Here is a 21,132-nt window from a genome sequence, read left to right as displayed (position 1 = left end):
AACATGGACCACTTATAAATACCATCCCCAACTCCTCAAAAGATTCCATCAATGGTGCCTCTGAAAATTTTTACACATCACTTGGGAAGAAAGGCGAAGTAATGCCAGTGTACTAGAAGAAGCAAAGATCACCAGTGTTGAAGCAATGATTCTTCAAAATCAACTTCATTGGACTGGCCATGTTGTGCGGATGCCTGATGATCGTCTTCCAAAGCAACTACTCTATTCCAAACTTAAAAATGGAAAGTGTAATCCTAGTGGTCAACAAAAGAGGTTTAAAGACTCTCTCAAGCAAAACTTTAAAAATGTAGTGTAAACAACAACAACAACAACAATTGGTAAACACTGGCCTGCGAGTGCTCCAATTGGAGAACAGCCTTTACCAAAGGTGTAAGGGACTTTGAATTCAGGTAGGTAGCCGTGTTGGTCTGATGCAGTCAAAATAAATAAATAAAAATTTAAAATTGTCCAGTAGCACCTTAGAGACTTTGAAAACACTCGAACTCAGGATGAAAGGGAGAAACATGCTCAATGGAAGGCACGCTTGTCAAACCACACCGTGATCAACTCCCGCCTGGAAACCCATGTCCCCACTGTGGAAGGACGTGTGGGTCCAGAATTGGCCTCCACAGTCACTTACGGAATCACTGTTAAGACCATGTTCATGGAAGACAATCAAAGAAAGAAGATTTCATTTAAAGCCACAATTTAAAGAACACAATGTGTTCAAAAGTAAAGGTAAAGGGACCCCTGACCATTAGGTCCAGTCATGGTCGACTCTGGGGTTGTGGCGCTCATCTCACTTTATTGGCCGAGGGAGCCGGCCTACAGCTTCTGGGTCATGTGGCCAGCATGACTAAGCCGCTTCTGGCGAACCAGAGCAGCGCACGGAAACGCCGTTTACCTTCCCACCGGAGCAGTACCTATTTATCTACTTGCACTTTGACGTGCTTTCAAACTGCTAGGTTGGCAGGAGCAGGGACCGAGCAAAGGGAGCTCACCCTGTCGCGGGGATTCGAACCACCCACCTTCTGATCAACAAGTCCTAGGCTCTGTAGTTTAACCCGCAGCGCCACCCGTGTCCCAATGTATTCAATTTCTCTTCCCATGTAGCTTTTTGGGTGGAGGCGGTCCTTTTGCCATCCTCTGGACCCCTTGGATACTCAACAAACCTGCTGTCCCTGGAGTTGGGTGTGGAGAGCACAGATGAGTGGGACACGGCTGTGGGCTGTGGGCAGGTACCATGCACCTGGGCCTGCCCATAAAAAGCAAGTCTAGAGTGAGAGACCAGGATAAGGCCCGCTATTTCCAGGAAGTCTCCTTGTTGTGAGACTTTTGTGGGTGAGCTGAGTTTGTTTGTGAGAACCTGGAAACTGAGGTGTGTGAGAAGGAAAATGAATTGATATTGATTTATATATACTGTATATGTAGCTTTGTGAAGGGACGCGGGTGGTGCTGTGGTCTAAACCACTGAGCCTAGGGCTTGCCGATCAGAAGGTTGGCGGTTCGAATCCCCGCAACGGGGTGAGCTCCCCTTGTTCGGTCCCAGCTCCTGCCCATCTAGCAGTACGAAAGAATGTCAAAGTGCAACTAGATAAATAGATACCACTCCAGAGGGAATGCAAACGGTGTTTCCGTGCGCTGCTCTGGTTCACCAGAAGCGGCTTAGTCATGCTGGCCACATGACCCGGAAGCTGTCTTCCGTCTCCCTCGGCCAATAAAGCGAGATGAGTGCCGCAACCCCAGAGTCGGTCACAACTGGACCTAATGGTCAGGGGTCCCTTTACCTTTATGTAGCTTTGTATTAATGTAACATTTTTATAAGCAAGTGTAGGCTGTCTACAAAGGTCTAGATGACACCAAACACAGTACCATCTTTGCACAGTTGCACATTATTGCTTTGTCTCTATAGCACAAACCTATGCGTGTTTCATCAGAACTTCCATGGGTCTTATTTCCAGGGAAGCATGCATGGGATTGCAGCCTCAAAGGTGCTTTGGAGAAGGGGTGGGTGTGTTTGTGTGCAGGGCTTTATAAAAGAGCCAGTGCGCTTTCACTGAGCTCACCTCGGGGCAGACTTGGCCAGCTCTAATAAACAAACAGTCCCGACACCCTGGAAGTCTCCCTGGCTCATTTGACACTCTGCGTTACAGTTCGCGTCACTTTCAAAAGGCGAGGGGTTTGAATTTCATGCTCTGCACTAAAATTATCCAGCCCTTAGTTAAAAGCACTCGGGATCATTTGCTGCCAAGGCAATGTTCCAGCAAAATCCTGATTTCATCCTATTCTTGCGTAGGACTAGGCTAGCTGGTGTTCCCATGCTCTAGCCCCACACTGAGACCCAAAGCACTGTGAACTCCCTCGCCCCAGGCTGCTCACATAAATTAAACAAATAATAAAGTAGAATTTGCCCCTCAAGTACAGAATACAGACACATGGTAAAGCAAGTTAGCCTCACGCTGTCTCAAAGGATTTTCAAACGGTCTGTGTGGCAAATGAGGCAACACCACAGTTGGCTTTACAGGGTATTTGTACAGAAGGCAGCGTAGACCTGCAGTAAGAAGCTTATTGGACGCATGTTGCAAGCTTGACTGTTCAATTTTATATTTACCAACACTGAAGAACACGGGCAATACTAAGGTGTGGTTGACATAGCCCCTTCTTTCCTTTCCACACGATTGGATCTAAAGTAGCAAAACAAGTATGGATTTTTATGTATAATCTTTGTATTTTATTTTGAACCCAGCCATTCTGAGAGAAATGAGTAACAAACATACCTGCCCGATGGATATGTTTTGGATATGGTATACACGGCAGAACTCTTGTTGTTTTTTGTAAATAATTGACTAATTGTTTTGTGGCTGGTTGGCTTTCTCTTTCTTTCTTGAAGTACTTTATCAGCTGCCAATCTTATGTTTATTTCTTAGAAGTGCATAATATTGTTTTGACGCTGATAATATTTTTGTCTTTCTATGTGTTTCAAAATTTAATAAGTAATTAAAAAGCAAAACAAAAAAAAACCTGTGGCAGATAGAAAACTGGAGAAACCAAAATTCCTATCTGAAATTCATAAAGCTTTCAATGAATAGCTCAGCCATGATCATGAGACTCTTAATCTCAGGTTTGTGGGTTTGAGCCCCATGTTGGGCAAGATTCCTGCACTGCAGGGGGTTGGGCTAGTTGACCCCCATGGCCCCTTCCAACTGTACCGTTCTATGATTCTATGAATATCAGCCCTTGATGGCTATATACCAGCCCCGGGATGTGACTCTGAATACCAGTTCTTGTGGCAACAGAGACCACAGTTGTCCCCTATGTCCCATCTGTAGGCTTCCCAGAGGTGTCTGAGTTGCCACTGTGAAAAATGGTCCTAGACTAGATAGGTCAGCTACAGCAGAGCTCTTCTTATGTTATTTATAATATAACTGAGGATTTAAGATTTCAACATTGTTACCTGATCCAAACCCTTGGGGTGGAACAGCCTATGATTCAGAGAAATAAATATTCCAAAATTGTGTTGGGTAAGGTAACCAGCCTCATATACAAAACAAAATAAAAAAATTCCTTCCAGTAGCACCTTAAAGACCAACTAAGTTAGTTCTTGGTATGAGCTTTCGTGTGCATGCACATGAAAGCTCATACCAAGAACTAACTTAGTTGGTCTTTAAGGTGCTACTGGAAGGAATTTTTTTATTTTGTTTTGACTATGGCAGACCAACACGGTTACCTATCTGTAACCAGCCTCATATAAGCACTGGGGGTGGGTGGGTATTGGGTTGTTGTTTTTATATTGATTATGTATTTTGTGGTTTTATATTTTGATTTTATTCTGTGAACTGCCCTGAGACCTCTGGATATAGGGCGGTATATAAATTCAATAAATAAATTCAATAAATAAAATTAATTCTTCAGTCTAATTAAAGCATGAAAGCGGTTAAAACCATAGAGTAAACTGTCCTGCACAGCTTAGTCTGTGCCACTTCCCCTCACTGTGGAAGGAAATGGGCCACCAAGCCTTTTGTTCTTCCAGTTTACATGTAAGTATGTGAGGAGCTCTGAGCAGCTTGCTCCCACCAGTCACATGGCTTTAACCATCCTCTTTTGCTTCAGTCAAGAATGGAGCCTGAAACCAGCATTTTCTCTATACCAATAGTTTAGGCACTTTTACCTTTTGTAACCAACCAACATTTTACTTCTGTGCACCTCTGAAGAATTTTGTAAGTAAACTACTTAATAACTTACCAAATGCATGGTCATTTTCTATTCTAGGGTAGTGGGATACTTTGGAAGGAATTATTCAAACCAGGAATTTTTTAGTACAATAGAAAGGGCATGTTTTAAAGGCTATGCAGCATATATTTCCATACATATTTTCCTTTGCTACATGTTATGCAACATTAAATATCTGCTGGGTTTCTCTCACCAAAGAGTGCTTTCCTCAAACTTGGGTCTGGGCTTCCAAGGATCCAGACAAATGCAATCATCAGAAATCTGGACAAAGGATAAGTGCAACCCTCTCCATGCTTTCACAAACACACCTTTATTTAGTTGGCAGAACAAAACTGAGAAATACATCCATGACTTGATTCCCTAGGTGAGAGTCTATATTGATCTTACCCAGCTCCCACTGCAACATTTTCAAAGGTGTTTGCACTATTCCAAGGTGTTTTATTTAAAGGTGCATAAAATAAACTAGCTAGAATGATTATTATGACAAACTAAGAACAATTATCATCAAGAGATAGGAACCATCATCTCCCTAATCTACAATATCATGGAGCAATGGTGTATCATGTGAAAACCATCACAAAAAAACTCAGTTCTATAGCTTTTAATCAAAATTCTTAGTACATTTTGCAACGTTAATGAAGGGGAGATGTTTTCTGTCTTGACAGAATGTGCTATTTGTTCATTTAATTTCATTTCACTTCTAATTTGTATACCGCCTTTCTAGATTGCTACACACAAGGTGGTTCAAAAATACATTGGCCACATAGGTTAAATACAAATAATAATAATAATAATAATAATAATAATAATAATAATAATAAAAACATTAACATTAACACATTGGCTCGTGTATGAGGAAATTATTATTAGTAACATCTGAGAAATGATAAACATTTGAGTATGTTTATTACCCATCTGCTTTCAGCAAATACTACCTGAATTTATGTGTCAATAACTCTTGACAGATTATTATATATGCTGTGCTGCTTAAATTGTTTAGGGCAGGCCACTAACTTGTAAAACTATTTCTATATTACAGCCAATGCCAACCTGATGCCCCACAGTATGTTCTGGTCTCTCCCTCCCATCATCCCCAGCTTCTTCTACTGCATTCTCCAGGAAGATCCTCTCCACCTCCATAACCATTAGCCTTGGAAAACAGGCTTCCCCCTGCCACTGCCCATGATCAAACTGCGGCAGGACAGCCTTTTGGGCAAGTAGGCACAGCACACAGCAAAGGCAAACCCCAAGAGATGGCTTTTCACAAACCAAATTGACGGGTGGGTGGGTATGTGTGGCCTCCAGCAGAAGGCTTCTCACAAGCCAGAAAGAGAAGCCCCATACTGCAGTCTAGCAGTTCCTCAACCTTGGTTATATGGTACCTGTTTCATCTCCCTCCTCTTCTACTGTCACAACCTCCTATCCGACTTTCTAGTACCACACCTTGGCCTTCTCACCTCCACCCACAATTCTGCCACCAAAACCACTCGTCTCTTTTCACCTTCAGACCACAGGAGAGCCTTCCTAAAATCCGCATGGATCCAGCGAGAGGTCCCTTTCCTTACCGTAAAAGCCACCAGCGTCGCTGTTCTCAGTTGCCTGAAGGTTTCCTGCTATCTCAGATAACTCTGCCCTTCCTCCTTGCTGCTTCTCACAGCTAAACCTCCCTCCTAGAACACTTATTTGTGCTTTTCTCCTCCTTTAAATCTTTCCCCAAAAACACCTGTGATGGCAAAGCCAAGCATGTGTGACCAAAGCAAGCGTACGCTCCCAGTTACCCTCATCCGCCATCTTTATCCCCTCTTTCCCCCGTTTCACATTTTAGATTGCTAACTGCTCAGGCCGAGGGCCTGTCTTTGTTACTCCATAAAGTGCAATGGCGTTATACAGTAATACGCACAAGCGTCATATTTAAAGGCACTGATAAGCACTCTCGTTTTGACCCTGTCTGATGCAAGAAACGGACCCTGTTCTCTCCTCCCCTTCCACAACTTCAGTCAGCGTGTGACTAGGGTCCAGGGTTGCACCTAAAGCCCCATTTCCAACCTTGATGTGTTGAGCAAAAGGAATCACAGGTGCTATGTGCATGCATTGAATTTCCTTCATGCTTCCAGTGAACATGCGGAGACTGGGAGGAAGGCACAGGAGGCCTTGCCCAATCACATGTAGACTGAACACACATAGGGAAGAGCTACAGAAGATCTATATCAGGGGTCAGCAAACTTTTTCAGCAGGGGGCCGGTCCACTCTCCTTCAGGCCTTATGGGGGGCCGGACTATATTTTGAAAAAAACATGCTGTCTGAATGAATTCCTATGCCCCACAAATAACCCAGAGATACATTTTAAATAAAAGGACACATTCTACTCATGTAAAAACACGCTGATTCCTGGACAGTCCACGGGCTGGATTTAGAAGGCGATTGGGCCGGATCCGACCCCCGGGCCTTAGTTTGCCTACCCGTGATCTACATCACCACTGATGGGTGTGTAGTTCTTATATGTACTAAAGGAGCTGCTTTCTTGACAAAAGATGGTCTTCTTTTCCTAGCCAGTAAGGGTAAATGACCCTCAATTTCACTGAGACGTCTAAAATAATACCAATGCTCAGCTTAGTCTGGAGCTCTGCAAACTGACTGCCGGGCACACAGAGGCCCCTGAAATTCCAAGAGCGCCCCCCACTGACTCATTTGCGCCATATTTTCTCTGACGAAAACCAAACTCAGACACGACTTACAAATAAATGCCAACAAAATTAAAACAATCCTAAAAATAAAACAAAGCTAATGAATAGCAGCAGACTTCAGTGCCAGGGACTGTTGAACAGTTGAAGTTTGTTGGCAGAGGTTAACTACAAATAACTACAAAAAATACTATATATATATATTCATTGGGTGCAGTGCACTTGAATCCTAAATATATCTAATGTTGCCATATATATATTTCTGACAAGACACCAGCTCTACAGGTTTTCAATGAGAGACTGTTAAACAAGTAAAGCCATCCTTTTTTGCATAAATTCAAAGGAACATTGCTTTAACAAAGCATATTTAATACAGGGTGCATAAAAGAGAAGGAAATCCCATCAGATCCCATGAAAGCAGTATTAAGTAGAAGAACAGAGGCATCATTGTAGTATTCGTAGCATCATACCAGTCACTTATTATATGAATAGTTATTTTTGATTCCCCCCCCCCCAAAGCAAATTCATTTACTGTAACAACTTCCAAGACGTTAAGGAAATCTCTCTACATAATCGGTTAATGGTGGCATGTTGTGGAAATGCCTTCTCTGCTACATGTCACAATGTCTGCTCACTTCTCCAAAACGAGCAAATGCATGTGATATTTTAATATGTTTTAAGAGCACAATGTGTCTCTTGGGATATATAAGCAACAGGTTCTTCCAACAAAAATGTAATGGCTAAAACAAACACTTCACGGGTAAGTGTAGAATATGAGGACAATATTAGAATGAGACTCTGGTGGAGAGATGGGTTTTCTCACTTTTTCTAGTCAACGAGAGATCTCATTCCCAAAGCCCTCCATTCTGCAAAGTGCAACCACCATGTTAAGACATCAGCAGCTGAGGATTCATGATAACTATATTACATATGTTTGCATGTAGAAGCCAATCTCCATGATTAGCATTCATCGCTCATCTTGTTTGGTTGTGCTGTCTGGCAGGTGCTGGGAGGCGTGAATACAGATGGATCACTTATCCCAAGCTTTAGATCAAAGAATCGGGTGGAGGTTGTCACGCTGTAGTTCCTGGTATAGGTCTCCTGCACTGGGTAACAGTCTTTGACTGTATAAACACCAACCCAGGTTTCAGCTGTAACAAAGCACAAAGTATGAGTTTATATAGGGGAATCATAGATAATTTTCAAGTTTTCCTTATGCCAGCAAGAAGAAGTCATTTCCCGCCCCCCAAAAATGAAGGGTTAATGCTACAATCGTCAAGCCCGTTTGGTCTTGTGGCCCCAAAAGATACAGAGACTTGCTTTAAATTTAAGCTGTTTTTCAACTTAAAAGTCAATGCTAATTGAGCTCTTCTTGGATCTGCAGAGGATTATCCACTTAAATTGCTTAACCAGGTATAACCATGGACAACTAGGACCCTGGTTACACGCAGGCATTGGTGCTCAGAGATTCGGGTGTGCCCAAAAATGCTATCTTCTCATGGCTATTTACAACATATAAAATCATTTTAAACCATATCAAACAATACACCAATAACAACAACAACCTATTTCCCTTCTGTGATCCATTTCCATCAGCCAGCCTCTCTCTCTCAAAAAGAGAAAAAGTCCCTCCCAATTAATTTATTAACCAAAGTATGCTTACATTTCCTAGCTGGTTTTCTGTCAGACCATTCCTGTACCATAATTTGGTCCCCAGGTCCTCCAATGTAGTTCTGATCTTCGTAGGTTGAGTTGTCGGGAATATCATAAGGATCCCACGGCTCAGTCAAGGCAATCTTGGAACACAGCTTTGTCACTTGCTCAATCTGAAACATCACCGTGTCTTTATAGAGGTAGATATATTCAAAAAACCTGAAAGAAGCAGACCAAGAGCAAAGGTAATATCTGTGAATTCTTGGGTGTGCATCATTACATGACAGATTGTGCACATCGACCCGAGATTTAAACTGGCTCATGGGAGCCATTAGGGCTGTAGTTCTTGGGGGGCAAGAGATTTCAAATAGGAGAGTTTAAACACCGTTGGCGAACTACAATTCCAGGGAGTCTTGGGTCAACCCATGGACCAGCCAGACGGGCGGGGTATAAATAATAAATTATTGTAATTATATATAATGGTTGCTTACTGCATTAATACTTGCATTTATGTAAATTGCTCTCTGAGTTTCACCTGAAAAGAAGTACCTAACTGTTTTCAATATATACATAACATTATCTGTTAATAACTCTTCCAAAAATATTCACCAGCAACTGGTGCCTAAACACACAGACTTCCTTTACTATTATAGACTGGCTAAAAATACATTTCTATTTCAAAGAAACAAAAAGTCTAGTTTTAATTGTATTATGGAAGCAGGTGTGAGTAAAAATCAAGAATGACACATTTATTTTTCACCCAAGGACAGGCCCAAGAAATAATAGCAAGGGGGACAAGACCTGTAAATAATATTGGTTTAAAAATATAGCCTGTCACTGTTACAAGCTCTCGCTTGGTCAGGAAAAGGTCAGTGAACCTACTGAGTGTGTTTAGATAACCCTAAGCAGTTTTAAAGCACACTTCTATTCTTTGCTAGATGACATGAATTCAAAACCAAGTCAGGTAAAACCTAAAGAGCGAGACACGCATTGCACAGATACAATTTTAAGCCTAAATAGTAGCAGGAAACTAGAAGGAAATGTCGGTACAGTGGGGCATAATGAAGGAAAAGTTCAAAGACCTGCTCTTGGAATATCCAGTTGCAAAAACCCAGTATATTTTAAGACTGCTCTTTTTAGTATCTCCTAATAAAGAAAATTGCCTCCCCACTCTAACAACCTATATTTAGGCTGGGAGAAAATCAGAAAGAAAGAAAAGATTTGGAGTTCACTCTGATTCTTCTATCTTGGACTTTGATGTAACAGCCATGCATCCTGAGTGCCCCTCTCTGTTCCATAGAAGTGCTCACAACAGCAGCTTTAAGAAATTTAGTTTCCTATGGCAGAACGCTTTCCACACTTACAATTTTATTGTGGTACAGTTGCTGTTTGAGCCAACATTCGAAAGAGAGCATTTGCAGCTGATTGCCTGCCTCTTTTGTAGCAGTCTGTGTGGGGTTTTCCTTTCCACAAGAATGGCGGGTTGTTCTTAAACCGAGAAAGGTTCTGAGGCTGGAGTCACATCCCTTACATGCCTCCGTGTTCCTTCAGTCCACAAATGTCCGAGTTATGAGCATGTCCATGGAAATAACACTTTCTTTTCTTTTCTTTTTTCATTACAGTGGTACCTTGGGACACGGGTGGAGCTGTGGGTTAAACCACTGTGCTGCTTGGGCTTGTAATTGATGAAGACTGTATCACTTTGGGTGGCGCTGTGGGTTAAACCCCAGAGCCTAGGGCTTGCCGATCAGAAGGTCGGCAGTTTGAATCCCCATGACGGGGTGAGCTCCCGTTGCTCAGTCAAAGCTCCTGCCAACCTAGCAGTTCGAAAGCACATCAAAGTGCAAGTAGATAAATGGGTATCGCTCCAGTGGGAAGGTAAACAATGCTTCCGTGCACTGCTCTGGTTCGCCAGAAGCGGCTTAGTCATGCTGGCCACATGACCCGGAAAAACTGTCTGCGGAAGCAGACAAACACCGGCTCCCTCAGCCTTTAAAGCGAGACGAGAGCTGCAACCCCAGAGTCGTTCACGACTGGACTTTATTGTCAAGGGTCCCTTTACCTTTACCTTGGTATGCAAACGGCTTGGTTCCCAAACAAATCGGTTCCTGAACACGGCAAACCCAGAAGCGAGTGTTCTGGTTTGTAAATGTTTTCCGGAAGCCAAACGTCCAACGTGGCTTCCGATTGAGTGCAAGAAACTCCTGCAGCCAGTCAGAAGTCATGCCTTGGTTTTCGAGGTATGTCGGGAATCAAACGGACTCCCGGAACGGATTAAATTCGGGAATCAAGGTACCACTGCATTATTAATACTTAGTGTTCCAGAATTCTAATCTTGTGGGAGCATAAGAGATAAGGAGAACTCCGTGCCCGCCCAAGTTATGGTGAACCTGGTTACTGTGCTGAAATGTTGTCTTCAGCTAAAGACTGCTATCGTGGGCAAAACATGGACTCACTGCGATTGCCTTCACCTGCCACTCATCTCCTCTGAACTGGGCTTGCAAACTGGAAGGGAAATGGTGCAAAACAGGCCACAAACTACACTCATCAACAGAGTCGCCACATGTGTTTGTGCACATGCCAGACAAATGAAAATATTGGTGATCCATTCTGGATCTTCCCCAAATATCAGAAATTTTGTGGTAGAAGAAGCAGAAGAAGTGGGGGCTTCCCCGTACATTGTTCTCAACGCCCCTTCCACTATCTCCATTCCTATCGTCACAGGTTGGCCACACGTGTGCCTGCTTCAGCTCAGAGGCAGCCATATTCTCAGGTTCAAGAGAAAAGGAATGAAGCACGGCTGCTAGGCAACCATAGCACAGAATCCTCTAACTACCTTCAAGCCAACTTAATAAGCAAGATAAATGGGAAAATGGAGAGTTGGGGAATTAAACAACCAGTCAAGTAGAGGAAATTGGGCTGTAGACAGAGCTACAGGGTGAGGAAAAGCAAGGGAGACCTCCATTGTCCAGTCCTACCCAACAAGGTACAGTCAAATCTGATACAGCCCCATCAGAGAGTGCAACTCTAGAAAGCGTATTTTGAGCAAGTGAAGGTTGTTGAATACCAGATTTAATGGTTTTCATCCAGTGATACTTAACAGTTTTACTCATTTTTAGCAACTGTATATTTCTCATTCATGTGCACCACACAATACACTTCATGGTCCTGAGCTGCAGACTAGATTTTCTGATAATCATCAATATTATCTTTCCGCCTCTGCCTGAAGAGTTGAGCACCTCTTTTGAGGTTTCTTTCTGACAGATGCTACAGGAAAGGACATCTTTGTATCTTTCCCTTGAACTCTTTTCGGAGAACCTGGCGCCTTCGGAATCCTTACTCCAGATTCAATTTCAGACACATTCCTCCTATCGCCCATATTTCCCACTTCAATCAAAAGACCGCAGGCAACCTTTAAGCATCTCACTCTAGGTCTTCCAACACCTGCTACTGTTTACCGCCTCCAGTTCACCACCCTTTCTAGGGGGAGTTCAAAAATCTATATTTACTGTGTTCCCTCTCCAAATATAAGTCGAAGACCATTTACCTTAATCCCACCCATCCAATCATCCTAAAGCAAAATGCAAATCTGAAGACGAGGTGATTTGAATCAATTGGTTCAGTTGATTTTGGATTATGCTCTTATTAAACAGAGTTAAAAGTTAAGAGTGTCGGCAATAAGCTCAGTCTATTTTTAAAAAGAGTGCAGCTCCCAACACACAGTGTGTCCTGAGCATAGCTTGGGGTGGCTAATCTAGGGTTACCAGATGTCCCCAGTTCCTGGGGACAGTCCCCCGATTTGCAAATCTGTCCCCGGGAAATGTGGCAGCGGCAGCCTCAGCAGCCCGGAGCCAGCCTGGTAGTGCACATGGCTCTGGCTGGCTTCAGGAGCTGCTCGCTGCCATGGAGCCCACCATTTTTCCTTGCCGGAAGTCCCCATATGATGTGTGCATATGACTGCCACTGCCGACGCCACTGCCGAAGGGGAACTGGGGATGTCCGGCAGTACAGATTTCCTGCCCCATCCCCCTTTGTTCTGACTGTTCGGGGGACGCTCAGGAGTTGCGGGTGGGCAGCCGTTGCCCAGTTTTTAAAAAACTCTGCACATTTATGTTTCACATAAAGAAGGGCTTTGCACCTTTATACAATATACATGTGTGCTTGGGCCCAGGGTCTTTTGCCTCACCGTCCCCACTACTGATTCCCTGTTGCTACTCAGCTTCAAAAAATAAAAAATAAAAGTGTCCCTGGATCCATTGAAAAAAATCTGGTAACCATAGGCTAACTTGTTTGGCCTGAAAGTTGCATTCTCCTTCCGAGGGCTGCACGCCAGCAGTGGGTACTGCCACATTCTTCCATGCACTGTGTGCATACACACACATGTACAGGTACTCCTTACCAGTTGATCCATGCAGATCTGATGAGTGTTGCAGGGAAAATCTTCATCCCTGTTAGGATGCTGGGCTGGGTATTATTAATTTTGTGGCTGCCACCAAAATCAGTGGGATTGGGGGAGAAAAATGTGGTTTGGGGCTGGATTAGGCCCCCGAATAAGGGCTTAGCTATCCCTGGTGCAGATACTGATTTCCATCTCTATGTTTTTATTTTAGAGAGGATAGTGTGGGTTTTTCATTTCAGATGAGACCTGCTTGCCCTGCAGCTTAGTAAGTAAGTAAGTAAGTAAGTAAGTAAGTAAGTAAGTAAATAAGTAAGTAAATTTTTATTTATACCCCGCCCTCCCTAGCCAAGACCGGGCTCAGGGCGGCTAACACCAAATATCAAATACACAATCAAACAATTGATTAAAAATACAGCTTAAAAATTAGAATCAGGATAAAATTAAATGACTGCCCACGAATTACAACCATAGGGGTCAGGAACCTCAAGTATTCATCAGGGCCAGTTGTCCATGTTGGTCCCACATGAGCCGATAAAAGAGCCAAAGAAGTAATTTACAGGGTCCCATGGGGGGGGGGAGCGAGGAGAGAGAAAGAGGTTTGCTTCTGCTTTCTGGCTGAGACTAGCAGCCCCTCTCTGAAAGGACAGGTTGCATGTTGCAAGCAAGTGGTAACTTTCAGAAATCAGCATCTTTCTTTCCTTTTACCTCCAGAACCATGGCACGTCAGAAAATGTGTGTGTATGAGGAGACTAGGGAGAAGAGTCGGTGGAAGAAGATTGGAAGAAATTTAAAGTTTCCTTACAGAAACATTGTAAAATTAAGGAATGTTAGAAGGATGCTGGAATGAAGTTATGTGGTTTTAGCAGAAATGTTATAAAGGATTAAGTAAAAATGGATTGTTAATTGGTGAAAGAAGAGAATGTAAAATTACAGTATATTAAGATAAATTATTACGATAAAAACAAAGATGGAAAGGATTTGCTGAAATATCTAACTGAACTAGAATACAAAAAAGGGAGGTGTGAGGAGGTCAAGGAAAAAAGCAAATGAAAGATAAGTTATGGGAAGGTTTGATTTGTTTTTTAATTGTTTGTATTTTTCTGTTTTTTGTTTGTTTGTTTTTACTTATTGTGATTCATTGTCTTGGTTTTTTTTTTTTTTGCTCAATTTGGTGTGTTTTTTCTTGTTTCCTTTTGTAACCTTTAAAACTTGAATAAATATTATGTTTTTTAAAAAAATCAATCGCATATTTGAATGTTGTCTTTTGTGAAATACTTCCCAAGCATAGAAAACTATCGTGTCAAGAAGGCTAGCCAGAAATCTCGAGAGAGATTTCTACAGAAGCTGCCAAGCATGTGATTTCCCCCACACGCCCCTGATATCCTGAGAGAGCAGTACAATGTGATCTTTCTTTCACCTTGTAGACCAGCCCTTTCCCCATACAGACCTGAATATTGTTACTTGGACGTCATCCGAGGACACCAGAAACTTACTTGTTGTTAAATAAACACATTGTCCTATAATGCAGTTACCCCGAGTGTCACACTGCTTCAACGACCAGTAACCAACAGTTATACCTCCCCAGAGCCAATTTATACAATCAGGAGAATAATCGATGAAGACTGTATCACTTTGGAACGCGGGTGGCTCTGTGGTCTAAACCACAGAGCCTAGGGCTTGCCGATCAGCAGGTCGGTGGTTCAAATCCCCGCAACGGGGTGAGCTCCCGTTGCTCGGTCCCTGCTCCTGCCGACCTAGCAGTTCGAAAGCACATCAAAGTGCAAGTAGATAAATAGGTACCGCTCCAGCGGGAAGGTAAATGGCGTTTCCGTGCGCTGCTCTGGTTCACCAGAAGCAGCTTAGTCATGCTGGCCACATGACCCGGAAGCTGTCTGCGGACAAACGCCGGCTCCCTTGGCCAATAAAGTGAGATGAGCACCGCAACCCCAGAGTCGTCCACGACTGGACCTAACAGTCAGGGTTCCCTTTACCTTTTACTGTATCACTTCAGGCTGCAGATAGAGCTCTGTATGTTTGAACAATCCACCCCACAAACAAAAGAAAATTCACTTAGAATCATAGAATCATAGAGTTGGAAGAGACCACAAGGGCCATTGAGTCCAACCCCCTGCCAAGCAGGAAACACCATCAGAGCACTCCTGACATATGGTTGTCAAGCCTCTGCTTAAAGACCTCCAAAGAAGGAGACTCCACCACACTCCTTGGCAGCAAATTCCACTGTCAAACAGCTCTTACTGTCAGGAAGTTCTTCCTAATGTTTAGGTGGAATCTTCTTTTTTGTAGTTTGGAGCCATTGCTCCGTGTCCGCTTCTCTGGAGCAGCAGAAAACAACCTTTCTCCCTCCTCTATGTGACATCCTTTTATATATTTGAACATGGCTATCATATCACCCCTTAACCTCCTCTTCTCCAGGCTAAACATGCCCAGCTCCCTTAGCCGTTCCTCATAAGGCATCGTTTCCAGGCCTTTGACCATTTTGGTTGCCCTCCTCTGGACACGTTCCAGTTTGTCAGTGTCCTTCTTGAACTGTGGTGCCCAGAACTGGACACAGTACTCCAGGTGAGGTCTGACCAGAGCAGAATACAGTGGCACTGTATTCAGACGTATAGAGGAAGACAAGGCAGAGGGAGAGGCTGAACCCTTCTCCCCAACATACTGGTTTTCAATGTGAAGGAAATGGGAGAGCATTCAAACATGCAACTCTACCTACAGCTTGGTAATCTTTTCCATGATTCTGTGATTGTATAAACTGTCCCTTGGAGCTAAAGAATGTTTTATTCAACTGCCAAACAGTTTTAAACAGTTGGGTTCTCTCAATGCTGCACTAGCGGGGATGCTAGTATTCCATTTCCTGCTCTTTCATAGTCCTTGCCACAAACCAGTTCATATATCTCTACCAGATTATGTGCCAAGCCAAATTGACTGATGTTGGAGAAAGCAATGCCAGAGAGCTGGCAGATCTTCCATTAAACAGTGCAGAGTTCGTCCCATCCTTGAGTGCTTAGCTGGACAATGGCCAGAATGACTCAACATCTCCCACAATCAAAGTTTTCCAGAACTGACTAGTATAATGATCAATAATGCTCCTCTTACCAAATTACTTTCCCCCCACTCCTTCCCAAACTGAAGTGAATTAAATCTATCACCCACCTTTCAATCATTGTTTAGAATCATAGAATCATAGAGTTGTAAGAGACCACAAGGGCCATCGAGTCCAACCCCCTGCCAAGCAGGAAACACCATCAGAGCACTCCTGACATATGGTTGTCAAGCCTCTGCTTAAAGACCTCCAAAGAAGGAGACTCCACCACACTCCTTGGCAGCAAATTCCACTGTCAAACAGCTCTTACTGTCAGGAAGTTCTTCCTAATGTTTAGGTGGAATCTTCTTTCTTGTAGTTTGGAACCATTGCTCCGTGTCCGCTTCTCTGGAGCAGCAGAAAACAACCTTTCTCCCTCCTCTATGTGACATCCTTTTATATATTTGAACATGGCTATCATATCACCCCTTAACCTCCTCTTCTCCAGGCTAAATATGCCCAGCTCCCTTAGCCGTTCCTCATAAGGCATCGTTTCCAGGCCTTTGACCATTTTGGTTGCCCTCCTCTGTTTGCAGAGGTCAAGAAGGAAGTTATGCCATCAGTTCACTTCACTTCAATTCCCCCCTTGATTTCCCCGCCATTCTGGACCTCCAACGCTGGAGCCTCCAGGGTAACTAACTTCTACCAACCATACTACAGATCTACAATTTGGGAACCTGGTGCAAGTCGAAAGAGTGCCAGTGAAAGATCAGCTGCTCTTGAATCATCTATTTCATTCTTGGATTGGTGTAAACCAGACATGTTCAACCGGTCGACCGTGATCGGCAGGTAGATCCCCCTTGATCCTGGTTGATCGCGGGATCCTTATCGATCGTAGGATTAAAAAAACTGGGGAATGAATGTCTCCACCCCCTGCCCCCCTCACGCTGTCCCTCTGTCATGTCAAGCGGGTGGCGTTAGGCGTTTTCTTTTCTTTTTTTAAATTCTTTTTATTAATTTTCACTTAAGTAACCAAAAAGAAAAACAAATAAACAGTTGCAACTATTACATAAATCCCCAAAAACACGAAAAGAAAATTAAATAAATATCTAAGCATAACATAAATGTTAGGCGTTTTCGCTTGGCGTTTGGGAATATGATGAGTGTTTTTAGCGCTGGGGCACAGTTTTTGGTGAGCAATTGATATCATTTCCCCTTAAAAAAAGCTCAACAACTCTGGTCTCCACAGAAAAATCTCAACAACTCTGGGCAATCCTCAATGACAATGGGTAGATCACTGCCAGTTGTGTTATACTGGAAGTAGATCACAGTCTCTTGGGAGTTGGACGAGCCTGGTGTAAACAATAGTGCATTCTCTCTAGTAAACAGAGGTGGGTGGTGTTCACACTTCTGCAGAGAAATATTGTGATCCATGGATAACTCAAGAGTAAGCAGTTGAAACTGCTGGGAATTGGAGGATGGGCTTCTTCTTGATAGCTACCCGGAGGCAAAATCACAATTGAGCAAACAATATTTCAGATATGATCCTAAGCGGCTGAAGTTAATGTGACGTTTTCTGAACCAGAACTGTAAAACTGAAGGAGTGTCTCCACCCCCATCGTTCAGCCCGGACACTGAGGTCCAGCTCCAAGGGCCTTTTGGCGATTCGCTCACTGTGAGATGTGAGGTTACAGGGACCCAGGCAGAGGGCCTTCTCAGTGTTGGCACCCACTCTGTGGAACGCCCTCCCATCAGATGTCAAGGAAATAAACAACTATCTGACTTTAAGAAGACATCTCAAGGTAGCCCTGTTTAGGAAAGTTTGTAATATTTGATGTTTTATTCTGTTTTTAATCGGTTGGGAGCTGCCCAGAGTGGCTGGGGAAACCCAGCCGGATGGGCGGGGTATAAATAATAAATTACTATTATTATTATTTACTGTAATTTTAATAGAGGAGAAACTATTTGCACCTTTTATAACACATCCTTAAACTTAAGCAAGTTAAGAGGCACCTGCTCACACACTGTTTGTTTTGAGAGGTACTTTCTGCTCTCCAGACATTTGCTGTTATATTTTCACTCTGCCATATGGTGCTTCCTTATCAGATCTGAAGGAAGACTGACACAAGCATGCTGGCCGCTTCTAGCTGTGGAGGCCTGGGAGGGAGTGCGGGGGGGGGGGAACAGGCTAATCCTAGCCCTGACCCTTCCTGCGTCTGACCAGCCCATCACATTCTCAAATCATCAAGTGCAACATACAGCAGTTAATTATTCCATGAAATTTAATTATGGATTTTTTTTAATAACACTCTGCTTCTAAATCTGATTTACTGTGAACTGTTTTGAGAACCATTATTGTTGGAAAGCAGTATATAAATATTGTAAAACAAACTGTTTTGAGTAGCAGAGAAATATGCTAAATGTCAGAGTCATATATTAGTAAGTGTGATGTGATTGGATGGACTCAGTTTTGCATCCGATGCATTTCTAAGTATCTATTAAATTATCAGAAAAATGTTCTGAATGGAAGAACTACAGAAGGAGAACATGCGGGGAAGGAAGAAAAGTAATTTACTTCAGATTACGCTGCAAGAAGGACAGGCCTCTTCCTTCCTTGCTGCCTAGCGTACCAGAGATACAAACTCAGAAGGGGGAAAATGGGCTGGTTAATATTTTGTGTTGAATCTATCTCTACAGTAGGTGGACTATTGTGGTTCTGGTCAAAAGTAATGACACAAATATCTGTCACCATCATACTGTAAATCCATACATGGCCTAAATGGAACCATCCACAGAGGCTTGCGGGAATCTTTCAGTTTGCAAAAAATAGGCTTTGCGTGGGAGAATTGGGAGAGATCTATGCGGGGTTGTGGGTAACTAAAGAAAAAGCCCAATAAGTGTAGAGTCTTTCCAGTCACTTAGATCTCTACTGGGTGCATGGGTAAGGGTTGATGAAATGGAGTGTCCTGGAAAGGGGCGTGGGTGGCTGGAATCCAAAACAGGAGAAAAACACACACGCGATTTGCTGCAAACTGTGCTTGTCAGTTGTGATGTATGGAAGTGAGAGCTGGACCATAAAGAAGGCTGATCGCCGAAGAATTGATGCTTTTGAATTATGGTGCTGGAGGAGACTCTTGAGAGTCCCATGGACTGCAAGAAGATCAAACCTATCCATTCTTAAGGAAAGTAGCCCTGAGTGCTCACTGGAAGGACAGATTGTGAAGCTGAGTCTCCAGTACTTTGGCCACCTCATGAGAAGAGAAGACTCCCTGGAGAAGACCCTGATGTTGGGAAAGATGGAGGGCACAAGGAGAAGGGACGACAGAGGACGAGATGGTTGGATAGTGTTTTCGAGGTTACCAGCATGAGTCTGACCAAGCTGCGGGGGGCAGTGGAAGACAGGAGTGCCTGGCGTGCTCTGGTCCAGGGGGTCACGAAGAGTCGGACACGACTAAACGACTAAACAACAACAACAAGCGCTTGTCAACAGCCTGTTCCACACCCTGCAAGATCTCAGCTACCCGTTACTGAAAACACCGCCTGCGTTTCGGGGGCTCCACAGGAGCTCCTGCGCAAAGCCCTCCCCGACTTGGGGGTCTTCACGAGCTACATTCCAACGACATCCCCCCAAATTCAAGCAGCCTGCAGAGAAGAAGGGCAGCGCTGAGAATGGCGCCCAGCGTGGCCGGGGAGCTTGGTGCGCTTGTGTCGTCGTTGCTTGGCCGGGGGATCGCGCATCATCCACACGCTCCCCTACGCAAGACAGCGGCAGGGGAGCGGCGATTGGCTGGTGGCAAGAGGATCCCCATCCCCACCCGACGGAAGGCGCGGCCAAGGGGGGAACAGGCCTCCCCGGAGCCCGCGCGGCAGCTGCTGCGCCCCCGAGAGCGCACGGGAGAAGCTGCGCCGGGGCGCGTTGCACCTACTTCTTGCAAGGGATCAGCTGCTTCCTCTCCTCCAGGAACCGCAGGCGCTGGTTCTGGCCGTCGTAGGACACGGCCGCCCGGGTGTTCCTGCCGGTGCTGTGGTCGTACACCACCGTGCGCCCTTCCCACTGCAGCGGGGCCTGGCATGGCACGGCCGGCGGCGCGCTGGCTGCCGTCGGGGCCAGGCTTAAGGCGCCGCCGAGCAGCAGCGCCAGCAGCAGCCGTCGCCCTGGGAAGGCGCCCGGGACCATGTCGCCCGCCGCGCTCTCCTGCAAGGGCGCCGGGTCCTCTCCAAGGGCCCCTTCGGACGGCGAGAGAGGCTGGGGAGCGAGCGCGGGGCCGAGCCTGCTGCTGCTGCTGCAACCAGCCGAGGGACGGGAACTGCAGAGGGAGCCCGCGGCAGCCCAAACGGGCACCGTCTCTTTACCCAACAAGCTCTCTGCTTCCTCTGCGCCAGGGAAGAAGAAGAGAGAGAGCCCTCTCCACTCGCCTTCCTCGGCTTGGAAAGGCAGCAAAACGTCGCCGCCGCCGCCGCCGTATTGCGCTTCCTAACGGCCGCGGAGTAGAAGCGCATCTCGGATGCTGCGCCAAGAGAGGCTCCGGGGCTCCATTGCTTCGCGCGATTCTTTTGGCACCAAAAGGGGTCCCGATCAGCCCGGACCGAGGCCGTGTCGGATGCAGTATTCCTAACGAGGAAACCGAAATGCCTCTCTTCAATGTGTTGTCTCTGCGATTCGTTGGGCGTTCCTAATTAAACGATTTTTAATACCCCCCCCCCAACAGTATATAATCTGGAAACCGCACGTTGCAGAACCAAAACCCAAATATTGTTGTTATTTCTTAAATTTGTGTGTGGCCCTTCATCCGAACGTCACAGAGTGGTTCACAACATAAAAATACAAAATGAGAACACAAAATACACAATAAAAACGAGCCCAAACACCCCACTTCCCACAAACCCGTTCCAAATGACCTAGATGTTGGACCTGGGTGGTGGCTGTTTACCAAACAATCTATTTTTTTCCCCCAATAGATTTTTATTAAGATTTTAGAGGTTACAAAAAGAAAAAATAAAGAACATATTTAAACAGGAAAAAACAAAGGGGAAAAACTTTCTTTCCTTTGCTTATTTCCTTGACCTCCTCACACCTCCCTTTTTTGTATTCTAATTCAATTAGATATTTCAGCAAATCCTTTCCATCT

At 44.5% G+C, this 21,132-nt stretch overlaps 1 protein-coding gene across 1 annotated transcript; it reads right to left on the bottom strand.

The window, feature by feature from the left end:
* Window positions 1-4,816: 4,816 nt before the first annotated feature.
* EPDR1 (ependymin related 1) lies at window positions 4,817-20,568 on the bottom strand. The gene is made up of 3 exons (XM_079947664.1): window positions 19,930-20,568; window positions 8,575-8,783; window positions 4,817-8,062 (listed from the first exon to the last, which is right to left on the bottom strand). The coding sequence occupies exons 1-3, from the start codon at window positions 20,178-20,180 to the stop codon at window positions 7,872-7,874; spliced, it is 651 nt and encodes a 216-aa protein (XP_079803790.1). The 5' UTR covers window positions 20,181-20,568; the 3' UTR covers window positions 4,817-7,871.
* Between the last annotated feature and the right edge of the window lie 564 nt (window positions 20,569-21,132).

This window comes from Podarcis cretensis (genome assembly GCF_951804945.1).
Source record: "Podarcis cretensis genome assembly, chromosome: 12".
Lineage (NCBI taxonomy): Eukaryota > Metazoa > Chordata > Lepidosauria > Squamata > Lacertidae > Podarcis > Podarcis cretensis.
Note: the sequence above shows the minus strand (reverse complement) of the source record. Positions and strands in the feature narration are given on the sequence as shown.

Excerpts from the sequence above, each read along its gene's own strand:
- EPDR1 (XM_079947664.1), bottom strand. The coding sequence starts at position 20,180 with ATGGTCCCGGGCGCCTTCCCAGGGCGACGGCTGCTGCTGGCGCTGCTG. Across the intron at positions 8,784-19,929 it reads CAGCTGATCCCTTGCAAGAA|GTTTTTTGAATATATCTACC; the intron begins GTAGGTGCAACG and ends TGCTTCTTTCAG. Across the intron at positions 8,063-8,574 it reads CAGAAAACCAGCTAGGAAAT|CTGAAACCTGGGTTGGTGTT; the intron begins GTAAGCATACTT and ends GCTTTGTTACAG.